At 53.7% G+C, this 16,662-nt stretch overlaps 1 protein-coding gene across 15 annotated transcripts in view; it reads left to right on the top strand.

Moving 5' to 3' along the window:
* TLE3 (TLE family member 3, transcriptional corepressor) overlaps window positions 1-9,214 on the top strand; it is a 46,138-nt gene extending 36,924 nt beyond the window's left edge. For 6 of the 15 annotated variants that reach the window (XM_047767187.1, XM_047767184.1, XM_047767185.1 and 3 more), the window contains 11 exons: window positions 233-283; window positions 927-1,079; window positions 1,457-1,598; window positions 2,138-2,337; window positions 3,074-3,150; window positions 3,975-4,224; window positions 4,594-4,841; window positions 5,289-5,436; window positions 6,455-6,605; window positions 7,489-7,565; window positions 8,604-9,214. In XM_047767187.1, coding sequence (XP_047623143.1) covers window positions 233-283; window positions 927-1,079; window positions 1,457-1,598; window positions 2,138-2,337; window positions 3,074-3,150; window positions 3,975-4,224; window positions 4,594-4,841; window positions 5,289-5,436; window positions 6,455-6,605; window positions 7,489-7,565; window positions 8,604-8,711 — 1,605 coding nt within the window. In that variant the 3' untranslated portion in view covers window positions 8,712-9,214. Of the gene's footprint in view, window positions 1-232; window positions 284-926; window positions 1,080-1,456; window positions 1,599-2,137; window positions 2,338-3,073; window positions 3,151-3,974; window positions 4,225-4,593; window positions 4,846-5,288; window positions 5,437-6,454; window positions 6,606-7,488; window positions 7,566-8,603 lie in introns of those variants that run through there. The other 9 variants (XM_047767192.1, XM_047767186.1, XM_047767183.1 and 6 more) reach the window with 5 other exon arrangements.
* The last annotated feature ends 7,448 nt before the right edge of the window (window positions 9,215-16,662 follow it).

Raw genomic sequence — 16,662 nt, 5'->3', positions numbered from 1 at the left:
GGGGCTTCTAACGGGGCAGGTGTCAGAGAGGCTGCCAGTGGGTATGGGAGCAGAGTGACCCCGGGGCGGCGGGCTGGGCTAGAAAGCAGCAAGGAGGAAGCTGACTTTGACAGGGCTGAGTGGGGAGAGCGTGACTTTGGCCGGGGTTCAGATCCTGGCTGGTGGAAGCTGGGGGCGGGGTTGGACTCATTCTAGGGTGGATATGGCTTCTTACTGGCTTCTCTCCGTGCAGGACAGTGATGGGGACAAGAGTGACGATCTGGTGGTGGACGTTTCCAATGAGGTAAGGGGCAGGCCCAGGTCGCAGGGTGGCTCTCTGTGTGGGGTTGTCTGAGCTAGTTCCTGTCCTGAGTGGGAGCTGTCGTGTCTCAGCTGTTGCACGGTTACTCGCAGCCCCCAACCAGGTGATGAGGCCCTTGGGGTGGAGGCATCAAGTTAGTCAAGAGGAGAGTTCGGGGCTTGGCTGTGTGGTGGCTGTGTGTTCGTGCACACTGAGGGGTTCCTAGGATGAATCTCCAGAGAGAGAGAGACCCCCAAAGATCCCAGGAGAGAGCCATCTTCCACTCTCCGCCATCCCTGGGATCTCGGGGTTGTGACACCCCCACCCACCCCAGGATCAGCCTTGACAGGGAAGGTGGAGCTGAAAAGCAGCTCCATAAGGCCGAGAGGCCAGGCTGCCCAGATTGGAGTCCTGATCTTGTGTTTGATCCTGGGCGGGTCACCTCCACCCACCCAGGCCTCCATCTCCCCACCTGCGGGATGAAGGCGTCAGACTAGATCATGAAGAACTGGTCGGTCCCCACCTGGGACCATGCTCCTTTTCCCAGACCCATGCCCCCTCCTTTCCCGGTCCCAGAGCAGAGAAGACTCAGCTCTTAGCACAGCACACTTCTCTTAGCACATCTCTGCATCACTTGTGCTTTTAGGACCCAGCGACACCCCGGGTCAGCCCAGCACACTCCCCTCCCGAGAACGGGCTGGACAAGGCCCGTGGCCTGAAGAAGGACGCCCCCACCAGCCCTGCCTCGGTGGCCTCCTCCAGCAGCACGCCCTCCTCCAAGACCAAAGACCTTGGTCATGTATGAGGCTGGGAGAGGGCTGGGGAGGGTGGGGGCAGAGGAACAAGGTTCTGGAAAGAGTGGTGCTAATTGGAAGGCAGAGGAGTGGATAGAAAGCATGTGGGTTGGGGCTTGGCCTGGGTTCAAACCCTGGCTTTACCACCTACTGCTGGCTGAGCCCTGTGCTTAGTTCATTAACACTTCTAGGCCTTGGTTACTGCATCTGTAAAATGGGAACAGTCATCACAGTCCCTGCCAAACAAGGCTGGGCAAAGAATTGAGGGGCTGTGGGGCAGAAGGTTCAAAACCAGGGCCAGCACTGGCTTCACGTGGTGCCTAGCTCTTGGGAGAAAGGAATCTTCATGGCTTCCCTTGGTCTCTGCACCTCCCCTCTGCAGAATGATAAATCCTCCACTCCTGGGCTCAAGTCCAACACTCCAACCCCAAGGAACGATGCCCCAACTCCGGGCACCAGCACGACCCCGGGGCTCCGGTCGATGCCAGGCAAACCTCCAGGCATGGACCCGATAGGTATAATGGGTAGGCACTGTGGGGCTGGGCTGCCCGCTGGCGGGAGGGGGGTGGGGGGTCTGCCCCGGGCCAGGGCTGGAGCCTCGCAGATGGGCCAGAGCACCGGGGAGGGTGTCGGAGTTGGGACCTTCCCAGGGCTTGTCTCTGTGGGACTTGCTCGGGTTTGAGAAGGTGAGTGCCCAGGGCTTCAATGCCGATGTCCAGGTGTCCTGGAGCCACTGCCCAGCTAGGTGTGTGGAAGGAGTTCCAGACAGGTCAGCGCACCTACTGTCTGTCCTGCCTCTGTCGTTAGTTCTCTGAGGCTCCGAACAATCCCCTTCTCTGAGCCTCTGAGTCCTGCTCTAGAGGTGGGCACATCTCTCAACTCACACCTTCTTGGGCTGGTGGGTTCCATCTGGGAGGACTGCCTGGAGAAGACAGCTTTAGAACGCAGGAAGTATGGCTGCTGGGCTAGGAGGCAACCCGGTGGCCTGGGTGTTTTCTTGGATGGAGGGATGGGGCCCACTGCCCTTGACAGCATTTCCCGGCTGACGCCCGACTCCTTGCAGCCTCTGCCTTGCGCACACCCATCTCCATCACCAGCTCCTATGCTGCGCCCTTTGCCATGATGAGCCACCACGAGATGAACGGCTCCCTCACCAGCCCCAGCGCCTATGCCGGCCTGCACAACATCCCACCCCAGATGAGCGCGGCTGCCGCTGCCGCTGCTGCCGCCTATGGCCGATCGCCAATGGTGAGCTTTGGAGCTGTACGTAGACCTTTTGGCTCCTTTTTTGGGGGGACCGGGCCGTGAATGGGGGAGTTGGAATGGGTTAGGGATGCTCTTCCTGGTGACCAGGTTGCTGCCTTACGGGTAGACTGTTTATTAGAAACAAGACAGGAACACACACTTGGGGCTCAGCAAACCTGGGTCTCATCCTGCTTGCCCATTAGTCACCCTGTGACCTCATGCAACACAGCCTCCCTTTCCATGTGGGAAGCGGGGCTGACACCTGTTTTTCTGGGCTCTGTGGGAATGGGAATCCCGCAGTGAGTGAGGTGAGTTTCCATGGCAAATGGGGCTGCCAGGTACACAAAGATGTGTCTGCTGTTACTGCTCAGCACTTGGGTTGGCAGGGGCAGTTTCTCTCCTGACCTCCTGAACATGGGGTGGTGGTCTCTTCTCTATGTGGCCTGCTGGGACACCAGGAGAGGGGACAGGGATCAGCTTGTCTTGCAGAACAGGGAGAACGAGCGGAGGGTGGGGGTGGAAGATCCTGGTTCAGAGTCTGAGGGTCTGGACTGTCACCCTGTCCCTGCCATTGTCCTGGGCAAGGCACGTGACCCTCCTGGGCATGTGTTCTCTCTGGAACAAGGGGCTCTGCTCTGCTTGGCTGCTCCTCAGGTTCTGAGGGGGAAGCAGTGCAGGAGGAAGGCAGGGTGGGGCATGTGTGGTGGGGGATGCGTGGCGGCACCCTCACTGAGGGCCTTGTCTTGCTTTATAGGTTGGCTTTGACCCTCACCCTCCCATGCGGGCCACGGGCCTGCCCTCAAGCCTTGCCTCTATTCCTGGTGGAAAACCGTAAGCTCTGGCTGTATTTGTATTTGTTGTACGCTTCTTGGGGAGGGCGGGGGCAAGCATACCACCCACCCACTTCTACCCTGCCCTGGGAGACCACCCCCCCAAGGAAAGGCACCCCCAGGCCAGGCTGCAATGCCAGCAATGGCTGCCTGGCCACACTCCTGCTCAGCTCCAGGCTCCCTCTGAAAGGGAATGAGGGAGGTTGGGGTTGAGGCTGTGGTCCCTGGGCTCTGAGAGAGAAGGGACACTTCAGATGCCGGGCTCTCCCATCCAGATGCCATAGAGCTGGTGCCATGCCCCCGTCTTGGGGGCTCCCGAGGGTTCCGCCCCCAGCTGGTGCCCACTGTGACCTAAACCAGTAGGCAGACCATGCCCGCTCAGGCCTGGCTCTGATGTGTTCATTTGATGATGATTCATTTGATGATGACGATGTGTTCAAGTGATGATGATTCATTTGAGGAGCCAATTTTCCTCCCTAATATCACTGGCTCCTGGGCGACGGGGGGAAGCATTCAGACTGCATCCTTTCCAGGATCCCTGTGTTAAGGATTCTGTAGCTGGTAGGAAAGGCTGTCCCAAGGCAGTGTGGGGTTAGCCACCTGGTTGGCAGCAAGGCTGGGTAAGCAGGAGCAGAGGTCAAGGCAGGGTTATCAAGCACTCTCCACCCTGGAAGAGCCAGACCGAGGAGGCCAGGGTACCAGCTTCCCTAGGATCTGGGGAGGGGGCACCTAGAGGCAGGGGGTAGGACCAGTCAATCCAGGCAGAACCCCTGGGAACCGTTAGAGGATTAGAGATGCCAGGAGTGATGGTTCTCCCCCTTCTAGAGCGTACTCTTTCCACGTGAGTGCTGATGGGCAGATGCAGCCCGTGCCCTTCCCCCACGACGCCCTGGCAGGCCCCAACATCCCCAGGCACGCCCGGCAGATCAACACACTCAGCCACGGGGAGGTGGTGTGCGCTGTGACCATCAGCAACCCCACGCGGCACGTTTACACCGGTGGCAAAGGCTGCGTGAAGATCTGGGACATCAGCCAGCCAGGCAGCAAGAGCCCCATCTCCCAGCTGGACTGTCTGGTGAGGATCCCGGGGCTCTGGGCATCTCCAGCCAGGAGAGCAGGGCAACCTGGGCCGGGGGCACACCCCCATCGACCTGGCCGGGCTCGACCCTGTATTGGCTGGGCAACATTGGGCAAACTGGCAAACCTCTCTGAGCCCCACTTTCATCGTCTGTAAATGGAGATGATACTGACCTCCAGGGCCTTACGAGGAGATGAGTGAAAGTTTGCAAGGTTATAAATGAGGAATGGAGATGGACTGGCAGCTTCCTGGAACTGCCGTGAATAAGGGCAAGAAGTGAGCAGAAGTGGCAAGGGTGCTGCTGGACGTGATGCCCCCGGGAGGAGGGGGTTGGGTGGCCCTGAGCACTGCCCCTTCTCCCTCTAGAACAGGGACAACTATATCCGCTCCTGCAAGCTGCTCCCTGATGGACGGACGCTCATCGTGGGCGGCGAGGCCAGCACGCTCACCATCTGGGACTTGGCCTCACCCACGCCCCGCATCAAGGCTGAGCTGACGTCCTCGGCTCCTGCCTGCTATGCCCTGGCCATCAGCCCCGATGCCAAAGTCTGCTTCTCCTGCTGTAGTGATGGCAACATTGCCGTGTGGGACCTGCACAACCAGACCCTGGTCAGGTGAGGTGTGGGAGGGAGCAGGGGTCCTTGTTCTTGGGAAGGCTACGCTGGCTGTGCCTGGCATTGACGCTCCGGGGGTCAAGTGTGGGACTTCAGAGCCAAGCTGCTGGGTTTGAATCCTGCTTCCATGTGACCTTGCACAAGTCACATACCCCTCCCTGTGCCTTAGTTTCTTCTGTGTGAAACAGGCAGAGGGAAGCCCTGTCCCTGGAGCTGGGCCCCAGCACAGAGGCTGCAGTGCCTGGCCCAACATCGGCCTCCAGTGTGGCATGGCCGTCTTTGTCAGTGGGAGAGGGGCCCAGGCTCTGCTGTGAGCTCACCAGGGGACCATGGGCCTCAGTGTCCCCATCTGCTCCGGCAAGCCTGGCCCGCTCCCTGGGATGACTGTCAGTTTGGCAGTTGGTGCTTCCCACAGGGCTCACCCCGATCCCTACGTGGCCTTCCTAGGCAGTTCCAGGGCCACACGGACGGGGCCAGTTGCATAGACATCTCCCACGATGGCACAAAGCTATGGACTGGGGGCCTGGACAACACCGTGCGCTCCTGGGACCTGAGGGAGGGACGGCAGCTGCAGCAGCACGACTTCACCTCCCAGGTGTGCACCTGAGATCTCCCTTCCCGGGTCCTGCTGGCTGGGTTGGGGATGAAGGGGCCCTTGCAGGTGGCAGTTGCAAATGGCCCTGAGACCAACCTAAGCTATCTGGGAAGGCTTCCCGGAGGAAGCAGCAAGGAAAGAGAATTGACGAGGCTTCGCAGTTGGACACACTTGACCAAGCTACTCATATTCAATTCCCAGGTCCTCTGCCATTGAGCACTTTAGCCTCGGTTTTCTCCTTCATGGGATGGGAATAGTAGTAGCTACCTTAGGGGTCTGGTCTCTCCAAAAGCCTCAGCTATAATCCTGGCTCAGAGAAAGGATTCTGTAAATGTTAGGTATTACTATTTTTTTGTTGCTGTTACTCATTTTAATATTTGCATCTTGCATCTTTAATACATTAGTGGTTTTTCCTGGTTTTTTTTTGTTTGTTTGTTTGTTTGTTTAGGGCCACATTCACAGCATATGGAGGTTCCCAGGCTGGGGGTTCAATCAGAGCTGAAGCCGCCGGCCTACGTCACAGTAATAGCAACTTGGGATACAAGCCAAGTCTGTGACCTACACCACTCACAGCAACGCCGGGTCCTTAACCTACTGGGCAAGGCCAGGGATCGAACCCATGACCTCATGGATCCTAGTCGCGTTTGTTAACTGCTGAGCCATGATGGGAACTCCATGTTAGTGTTTTACTTACACACATTTTTCTTAAGGAAAGGCAGAAGTCCCTGAGACAGAGGAACTTTGAGAGTATAATACCTCTGGACACTCATTTCTAGAGTCAGCAAGCTCTCTGAGCCTCAACTTCCTCGCCTATAAAATGGGCATGAAAAACAAGATCCCGTTCCCCTGGGTTATTGGGCTGAGGGAGAAGGGGGGCTTGCTTTGCAAATGGCAAGTGGTGGGGAGGTTGGGGGGAGGGGCTTGTGGGACATTGAGCCCTCAGGGTCCCTGAGCAGGGCCTTTGAGGAGCCCCCCATGGCTCTGGAGAGTGCTGATCTCTATCTGCCCCCTCCCACAGATCTTCTCACTGGGTTACTGCCCCACTGGGGAGTGGCTGGCCGTGGGCATGGAGAGCAGCAACGTGGAGGTGCTGCACCACACCAAGCCTGACAAGTACCAGCTGCATCTGCATGAGAGCTGCGTGCTCTCCCTCAAGTTCGCCTACTGTGGTGAGCCTGGGGGAGCGGGAGTCCCGGGTGGCCTTGCCTGCTCTGTGTGTGTGAATGAGGGCCCAGAGCTTAGAGAAAGAGCGTGAGCATGGCCCCAGAACCAGGCCCCTTGACCCCAACCAGCATTCCCCCATCCGGTGTCTGCCTCACCATCCTTGGGTGCAGATACTGTTCACAGGGTACCAAGCACTGGTGACACCAGGCCAGTCCTTGCTGGCTTGGCACAAAGGAATGGGACTCAGAGCCTTTCAGGCAGTGCCTCCAGGTGGTTCGGACCATGGGCTTTGGCAGCCATGGCTCTGGAGTCAGATATCTGCCCACCTTCCGTCTGGTTGTGCAGCTTTGGATGCATCTCAGCCTCTCTGAACCCAACGGGTGTTTCTGTGGATGGAAATAGCGGGCGGCCAGCATGGCTTTGGGAGCCCTGGGGAGTTAATGCAGCCGGAGCTCTGGCAGAGCGTCTGGAGAGTAAGGGTTCCTGCTGACCCCCACCTTTGTCTGGCTCTCCAGCCACCCAGAGCTTTTCCATTCCCAGTACTTCCTGCCGTCTTCCAGTTTCAGAATCGAGGTGGGTCAGTCATTGTTTTTAGTGGCTTTAAAAAGAATCTTTTGGGGAAGTGTCATCCCTGTGATTGACGGCAGATCCTAGCTTTTTCCATCTCAGCCCACCCAGCCCTCCCCTTGATTGTGGAGAAAGGCATTCCCTGGTTGACTGTGTGTTATGTGTTTCGCTTGCAAAATGCTTCTCACAAGTGGAGAGTCAGGCCAGCCCTGGTTAGCGGTTTACACCGCATTTCCATGGCAGCCAGCCATGTCTGGGGCAGGTCTTGCTTGAGTGTCCAGCAGGCCACAACCTGACGTTTCCTTCGCCTCCCGCCTGCAGGCAAGTGGTTTGTGAGCACTGGGAAAGATAACCTTCTCAATGCCTGGAGGACGCCGTATGGAGCCAGCATATTCCAGGTACCACCTGCCCTCCCAGTGCCCCTCTTGATTCTGCCCAGAGTTGCCGGTCTGCAGAGATGGGGGTGGGGATGAAGGAGGCTTCTCCAGCTCCTTCCAGCCCCTACCTGCTGCAGGTCTGAGATGGGTTCTGCACAGGCGGAGCCTTGGCCCTGGGCACACCAGCGGGAAACTCCCTGTGCTGCTAATGGCATCGGACCCCTCAGGGCAAGGGCTTTTAAGCAGGGGCTCTTGTAGGATTTCTAGAAGAGGAGGCGTAAAAACCTGCTCCTGGCTCTGGCCGGCACACCAAGCACTGACAGGAGGCGCGCTGGTGCATTTGAGCAAACTGGGCAGCTTTTTTCTGAGCATGTTACCCCATGTTCAAGTAGGTTCATATTTCATCTCAAGACTTGAATGTAAGGAGAGATGGGGTAGGAGAAGAAGGGTCCAGAAAGAGATGGGAGAGAGGGAAGAGGCTTTCTGTGAATTTTCAAGATCTGGGGCCTGCCACTGCAGCCTCCCACTTGCTCACTCACAGGCACGCACACACAGAGACACGCACACACGCACACAGTCATACCCTCACTCTCAGAGCTGACAAGCCACGTTCTGGCTCCAGGCTGGAAGTCTGGCACCCAGTGTGTCACACAGGTAACTTGGAGGAGTCTCTAGTTACACAGAATGCTTCAAAACTCAGGTGCAAATCCTTTTTTAGCTCAGTGGGCTGGGATCTGGCCTGCTGACACCTGCGCCCAGTTGGGAAAGGCTTCTTCCTGTTTATCGACTCCGGAGTGAAGCTCTCGCACAAGTGTTCTGTTTTTGCCCCTCAGAGCTGGCTTTAAAGATCACATCGGACCCTGTTAAGGAGCTTTGCTTATGGGAAGGCGGGTGGAAAGGGCATCACGCACGGGAAGGGCTGCATTTGAAGGCCAGGCAGTGTGCGCTCCGTGTGGGCGGAGGGCGGTTGGATGGAGAGAGCACTGAAAGGGCGTTGAGTACCCAGCAGTGAATTTCTGTCCTTTCTCCCTCCGCCCCCTCCTGCCTCTCCTCCTCCAGTCTAAGGAATCCTCGTCTGTCTTGAGTTGTGACATTTCGGCGGATGACAAATATATTGTAACAGGCTCTGGTGATAAGAAGGCCACGGTTTATGAGGTCATCTACTAAAGCAAGGATGCTAACAGGGCTGTCAAACTCTGGGAGAAACAGACTCGGCTGTGCCAGGGAGACCCCGGCGAGGGGCCCCAAGGATGCGGAGGGATGGGCGGCGAGCGTCCGGTCGTCCCAGCGCGGCGCTTCGGCGGGCGGAGAGGGCGCACGCTCATCACGGTTGGGACTCCCCTGCACGGATTGAGGTGTCTCACGGACTCCGATGGATTTCTCTTCTCCTCCCTTAACAATCCTGGCAGATGCTACAAATAGATTTATTTGGAGGCTCATGGCTCCTTCATGAGTCTCTCTTTCCTTCCCCTTTCTTTTGATCTGTCCCCTTGCCCAGGCTTGGGGACACTGGAGTGGGGACCACACGTTTGTGCCGGGGAGGGGGGGGTGGGGCTCGTGTTCCCAACTGTGCAGCGCACACGATTTGTGAAAAGTGTAAATAACAGACTTCTATCTCAGGCTGGTCAGCGGGGGAGGAGCCCCTTCCCACCGACCACACCAGCCGTGTATTTCGCCTGCTGTATTTGTAATCCACTCGTGGTGGTGGCTTTTTTTTTTTTTTTTTTTAACCAGACGTTCCCATCTGGGAAGGGGAGGCAGGGAGGGGGGGCAACATTGTGAGGGGGTGGAACGGGGAGAAAATGCCTGGGGTGGAGCAGGGGTCCCACAGCTGGTAGCCAGCTGGACCGTCAGGTACCCCCAGGATACATGTGTCTTCGTGTGGACCTGGGAATCCCCTGAGGCGTGTCAGGACCGTGTTCCAGACAGACTGACAGACGGACAGAGCTTGCGATGGGTGCCAGCCTGGACTTCTCTGTGACCTCCTGAGCTCCACCTGCCTCTTGGCCTCTCAACTCCCCTCTCAGGTGTCTGCCTCCCCCCCTCCCTCCGCATCTCTGTTTGATGCACACTTGGTTATGGTAATGACAAACAGAAGTTCAAAGGCACTCTGTCTCCAGCCCTTCTTAACCTTCAGACAACCTAAAAAGGATACAGTTAGAGGAAAGCATAGCAACTCAGCTCAGGGAGCTACCAGAGAAAAAATAGCAACAATGTGGGTGCTTTTTTTTTTTTTTTGAATTTGAATTTGAATGAAAAGAATTAGAAGTGATATCCTTTTGTAAAATGCCCTTCCTCCCCTTTCCTGCCTCTGACCCCTTCTCTCTTTAGAGGGAAAACGTGTATTTAACCTGCAGGGTTGTGATTCTGAGAGGACTATCCCCCTCCCAGGGCAGGGCAGGGGGCTTGGGCTTGGGCTGGTGGCACACTGTGCTGACGTGTGTAGCTTCCTGTCTCTCTTAGAAGCCCAGACAGGTTACAGGTAGAATATCGTTTCCTGCAGGTGCCACTTTGGGGTAGCAAAATGTTCTGAGGTATTAGGATTTTGGTGTTTTTGTTCTTGTTTTTTGTTGTTTTTTCCTTTTGGGTCTTATTTTTTCTTCTTTTAAGGAAAAGCAAAAAGGCCGTTATGAGTCCTGGAGGTGGGCTCTCCATGGATGTAGCATATGGATGATTTTTATACTGCATTTTTATGGATTATTTTATAATGTGTGATTCTGTCTGGTGAGGAGGCAGGGGGGGCTCTGGTGAACCCCCCTTCGATGCTCTTGCTCCCGGCTGAGCCCCTATCCTGGCCTACCGTGGAGGCTGCAGAGACCGGCAGGGCACCCTTACCTTTCTGAGGTTGGGGAGGGATGTCCAGAGTCTGTCTGTCTGTCTGTCTATCTGTTTCTCTCTCTCTCTTTCTCTGGGTCTCAGATGTTCATCTACCACCTCTTAAGGGTCTTGCCACAAAGGAGGGGGAGGGTAGAAGAAAGTTGATTCCTGAAGGAAAAAAGAAAATGAAAAGTCATTGTAATGAGCTGTTTTTATATTTTTAAAAGTTACTATTTAAAGGTTGGTTTGATTGTTGCGTTTTAATTGCCTCCCCTCTCCCAGTAGATGATCTCTCTTACCCCCTCACTCCACCTCCCCAGAAGAGAGAGGGGTGCTGTCTTAGACACACACACACACACTCACACTCACACTCCCCGTCCTGGATCCTGGGTGATTTCTTTTGTCACCCATGAATGTGAGCTCTTCTCATTTCAGAGCACTGCCAATGCTATCCCAACCCCCAAGAGTGATGGGGCAGGACAGTTAAAGGGAGTGTCTTCATGGTCCCACGTGCCACCTCCCCGGTCTAAGGGAGGGGGGATATCTGGGCAGTTCCCTCAGAGGAAGCACACAGTTAACACCGAAGTCCGTATAGCTGTCCCTGCAGTGCTTTTGGAGGAAAAAAAAATGAAATGTGACGAACTCTTAATGAAACTACGAAGTTGTCTGTGGACATCAGCATCTTGTAAACCCCCACTGTCTTTTTTGAGGTTAAATTCATATGCCCCTGGAGGACCCCACTCTAGTTCAGAAAGGTGCAAGTCGAAGGAAGAGGAATTTGCAGCAGAGGCAGGGTGGGAAATACAGAGCAGTGCCTCCAGGGGGGCAGGGCTGGCCTGGGGCACTTCCTAGGCTCTTGGGTTTCATGCACCCATGAGTGAAATCTCTCCAGAACTAGGAATGAATGTGGTTTCCAACACCTTATTTTGTCGAAGTCAGTAGAAATCAGCACAAACAATTCCCGACAGTTATTTCATATTAAGAGAATTGGACATTTGCAAAAAGCATGGTGATCAGGATAAAGCAGTCTTTATCTAAGCCTAGAAGGGACAGCTGGACTGCACACATGGGTCATTTAACTGGAGCAGGGGATCTCGGGCCCACAGGGGAGAAGCTTCCGGCAGGTAGGAAGAACGCCCATCTGGGGCTGCAGTTTGGCTGACGGCTCTGTCTTGCACTGACTGCACGGACTCAAAGCATCAGATCACCCTTTTGGATACACTTCCCTCGTCTGTCCTGGTCTGATCGCCACAATAGAGGGCTAGAGGGGCCAGATGGCAGGCTCTAGCCAGAAGACTCTTTGTCTGCCCAGGACTCGCCTGATGGGTTGCCCATCAGTGCCAAGATAGGGTTGGAGTTGAGGCTTGCAGGCCCCGGTGGGTAGAAGAGGAGAACGGCTCAGGGAATGCTCACCTCCAGTCTTGCACTCCTGGGAGTGAAGGCCAATGTCGGGCTTATTTCTGAGAAGAGGTGATCTCAGAAAGGTTGTCTGAGCGAAATTTCCTGGGCACAGTCAAGGCTGGAGAGATGACCAGCATCCCACCCCAGCCCTAGAAGCTCATGGTCACTGGTTGGGAGAGACGGCACAACCCTGTTATGTGACCTGTGAAAGCGGGGTTGGGGGCACGTCCTTCAGCATCGGCTGCAGGTGCCTGGATGCCTGCCTGTCCTCACTGCCACCATCCTGACACAGGCTCACCCAGCCCTGCCACACCAAGCCCCTCACTGCGCATGCTGCCTTGGCTTCCACCCACCTCTCCACTCCTTCGCTTTCCTCTTTTCCTGCTCAGTCCTCCCAAAGACAGACCTGCTTCTTAGCGCTCTGCAGGTGATTCCTCTGAGCTTCTAAACTTGTGAGGCCTCTTTTAGTCTTTGGGGAGAGGCCCCGCTTACTGTAAACAATCTGACTTCCAGCCTTAATCCCTCGAAGTTGCCCCCACCTCCTGCTCAACACGGTGGCAGAAGGCCTTAAGGCTATTTTGCTAGCCTTTTTCAAAGTCACCCCCTTGACTGTTCTTTTCCTGCAAAAACCCAGGCTCCTTCTAATCATAGCATTTGCAACATTTCCCCGCACCTGTCTGCCCAGCTAGACTTGTTTCCCTGGAGGGCAGCGCCCAGGACTTCACAGGCCTGGGTCAGGCATCTAGTGAATAAAAGATGAGCTTTCACTGGCTTGAGACAGTCCTGTTTCTCAGCAAGCAGGGTGTCCTAACGCTCATCGCCGAAGCCCAGAGAAGGGACTGGCTTCTCTGCAGCTCTTCAGCTCAGTTGTGCTGCCTGTGTTCAAAGCAAGGAGATCTGTTGAAACAAATAGAGGGCATGGTTGTCAGAAGACAGCTTTCATGGTTTTAGTTCACCTCAGATGATGTACCAGTGGCCAGGCCATTCCTAGCAACAGCGGCGCAAGCCACCCTCAGGCTTCTCTCTGAGTCACTGTTCAGCCCTAGGCAGCCCCAACCCAGCAGGGCCAGTGACTATCCTAACTTGTAAGGTCTATGGGAAGGTACCAGGATGCAGAGATCTGGGTGCTGGAGCTGGAAGCATCCTTAGCAAAACTTAACTATTAGGAACTGGCCATGGACTAACTTCTGGTGATAGAGTGTAAATGTTTTCTTTGCGGACATAGTGTTTGAGAATGAACTATTTTTAATACAAATACACCTGATGAGCCTTTTCTTTTTTATTTGTATGGTTAGGCATCATTTAATTTTGTGTGTGTGTGCCCAAAATATAAAATCTACTCTATAAAATGCACCATACTCAGAAGTTCCCTTATGGCACGGTAGATTAAAGATTCAGTGTTGTCACTGTAGCAGCTAAGGTCGCTGCTGTGGCGCAGGTTCAGTTCCTGGCTGGAGAGCTTCCACATGCCATGAGTGTGGCCAAAAAAAACAAATTGGTAAAGACTTTTTGGAAATAAAATATTCAATCTTTCGGCCTCGCTCAGTGGGTAAAGGATTAGGCGCTGCTGTGTGAGCTGTGGTGTAGGTTGCAGACAAGGCTTGGATCTCGCATTGCTGTGGCTGTGGTGTAGGCCGGCAGTTGCATCTCAGGTTCGACCCCTAGCCTGGGAACTCCCATGTGCTGTGAGTGTGGCTCTAAAAAGACAAAAAGAAAAGAAAAAAAAATGCATCATATTCATGAATTTTTTTTTTTTTTTGCTACACCCACGACGCATGGAAGTTCCCGGTCAGGGATCCAGTCCAAACCATAGCTGTGACCTCTGCCACAGCTGTGGCAACTCCAGATCCTTAACCCACTGCACTCTGGATCAAACCCACAGTGATGCAGAGACAATGCCTGATCCTTAACCCACTGGGACACAGAGGGAGCTCCTCGTGAAGTATTTTTAAACATTACACCGAAATTGGACCTTTGGTATTTGAAGAGACATCTATACTGAGCCCCTGGTTTGGTAGATGGGACAGTTAAGGCCCATCAAGGGTAAGTAACTTGCAGTGAGTCACACAACCTGAGCCAAGATTGTGACTTACACCACCTACCCCCTAAACCTGTAGCACATCTTCAGTGAGGCTGTCCAGTGGGCAGGACTGATTGATACTGTTTGGAGGATTAGTATCCAGGGGAGGAGGCCTCTGCCTCTCCTCCAACAGGACTGGTGAGGAAATTCCTCCCAGAAGGAAGATAGGCCACAGTAGTCATGGAAACCAGCCTCCCGCTTTAAGAACATTCTAGAAGTCACCAACCCATCTTGCTCATGCTTCCATCCATCGATCCATCCCCCATCCACTCACTCATCCATCCATCCACCTGCTCACTCATCCACTCACCTCTCTAGCCATCCTTCTATCCACCCATCCATCCAACCAACATTTCTGTAATAAGAATCTAACATGTGTGGTTCTGCATGCTGGGATGCAAGGGTCACTAAGACACAAGGCCTGCCCTGCCCACAGACCTCTGCCAGGTGGGAGAAACAGTCACATAAGTGACAGCTGCCACTCCAGGAGATGTGTGAAGGCACAAGCCAGGTGTCACACCACAAAGCTGAAACATTGCCCTGGGCGTGGAGTTAGAGCGAGAGGTTCTTGGAAGGGGTGAGCTGAACCGAGGCCTGAAGAATGCAGAGGTGCCATGCCCAAGGGAGGTGGGGGGAAGAGTGTTCCAGGTAAAAGGAACAGCATATGCTAAGGCCCGGGGTAAGGGCACATCTTACCCCCATCCCCCACCCACCCCTACTCACCTAGTTCTCCCCTCTCCCCTATTCTAGCTCCAGTCAAGTGCTGGAACTCCAGTTCCTGCTGCCTCTCCCTGGCCAGTCTCATTCTGTGCAGATTCAGGCCAGAGAGGCTGGTGAAACTCAGGCAGTGGGAGCTGCAGAGGCCAGAACCAGGAGGGGGAGGGGGATGAGGAGAAAATAAAGGGGATGAGCTGTAATTCAGGGGCCAAAACTGCCTTGATGAGCCCCAGGGCTCTTGGTCCCTCACCTCAGTTGACATTCTGAGCCCTGGGGTTGTGTGCACTCAAACTGTACATGTGTCCTTGCCATGCCCCTCCTGGGAGCCTCTCTGGTTCTCTGTGCAGCACAGAGTCTGAACCCCTTAACTTGTCCTCAGTCTCAGCCTTGTGTGTCTAGAGTCACACCTCACCTTTTCTCCTGTTTGGCTTCGCACCTGTCACACATGCCTCCAGTGCCCTGAAAAGCCACTCTCCGATTTTAGGTTTTATATGTGCTGCTCCTCCAACCAGGCATATGCTCCATCCTTGTTTGAACCCCACTGCATTCTTTAGGACTCAGTTTTCATTTCCCTTCTTCTAGGGAGACTTCCCTGATCCCCACCTCCTCTTGTCTGGATTGGCTGCATTTCCTCTGTGCTCTTGGAGCCTCCCCTGCCAGCTCTGTAGCACATACAACACACAGTGTACCGTGGCTATTAGATTAATGACATCATCCTCTCTCCCAGTGTCTACCTGGTCCTCCCACCAGACAGTGAGCCCCGAGAACAGGGACTGTGTCTTGTATCTTTGGTACTTAGAATGTAGTTCATGCTCAAGGAATGTTAGTTGAATGAATCAGCATGTGCGTGATGAAGATAAGAACTATTGTTATTGGAGTATTTAGTGTGTGTCCACCCTGCTTCATTAGCATTGTCTAATTCTAAACTCAACTGTCCTACAAGGTCAATGCTATTATTATATTCATTTTATAGATGACGTAACTGAAGTCACAAGAGCCCACAGCTTGTAGTGTTTGTATGACGTGGCTGCTGGCTGACTGGCTGGCTGGACAAATGAATGAGTAGGTAGGTGAATGAGTGGGTGAATGGATGAATAAGTGGATGGTGGACTAGCGACATCATTAATTGATGCAGAATTGACACAGAAGCTTGGAAAGAATTGATCCCACAGGTAGAGGAGGAGATGAGCAGTCTCAAGATGACCACAGGAGGAAAAGTCAGAGGAGGACAGACGTATCCGCTGCCCAGCTTGGGCCTCCTCACATCCATTAGGGCAGATCTGTCAATACCCAGAAACCTCCACAGTGTGCTCACCCTGACCCTGACTCTGTACTCCCCTCCCAGGCAGATGGACAGGGCAAGGCTGATGGCCCACAAGTGGGCCCTTGGGACCTCGTGCACTGCTGAGGCCAGGTCCGAGACTGGAATGCGGCTGTGTGGTTTGACTTTCCTGGATATTGCATGAAAGCTGCCTGTGCAAGTGTTTACCAACAGTAGGGGATAAGACCTGAAAAAAGCAGGTCTGGAATGTCCATTTGATAAAAGACTAAAGGTAGTGGGAGCTCCCAAGCTCAGAACACTATATAAAAACTACATAAATCAAAAAAGGACAGAATTTTGTAAAGAAGAATAGGAGGTTTTAACATACTACTAATAGAAGATCAAGCTGAGAGAAATTTATAAGGATAGAGAGGATTTGAACAACATAACTGAGACATAGAACCCTACAACCAACTTCTGAAGAACACAAATTATTTTCCAGCACAGCTGGAAGACTTAGTTTTATCAACCAAAATAAGCAGACAAGATTTTTGAAAAATTCAGCACACATTCATGGCTTCTATTAAAGTACCAAACTAGAAATTAAAAAAAATGTATTTACTCTGAAAATGCATAGGTAAAGCAGACCAGAAGCAACCCAATAACAGATAAAGGTTAAGTTTTAAAAGCATTATTTCAAAGTCAGCAACAAAACAAGAAAAACAAGAATACTCAATTACTCCTGCTTCTTTTCAACATAGTGCTGGAGGCTCTAGCCAATGCAATAGGATGAAGTAAAAGAATTTTTTTAAAAGTACAGTGATTGAAATGAAATGAAGTTG

The sequence above is a fragment of the Phacochoerus africanus genome, chromosome 2 (assembly GCF_016906955.1).
Source record: "Phacochoerus africanus isolate WHEZ1 chromosome 2, ROS_Pafr_v1, whole genome shotgun sequence".
NCBI lineage: Eukaryota > Metazoa > Chordata > Mammalia > Artiodactyla > Suidae > Phacochoerus > Phacochoerus africanus.
This window is presented reverse-complemented; position numbering and strand designations above follow the sequence as displayed.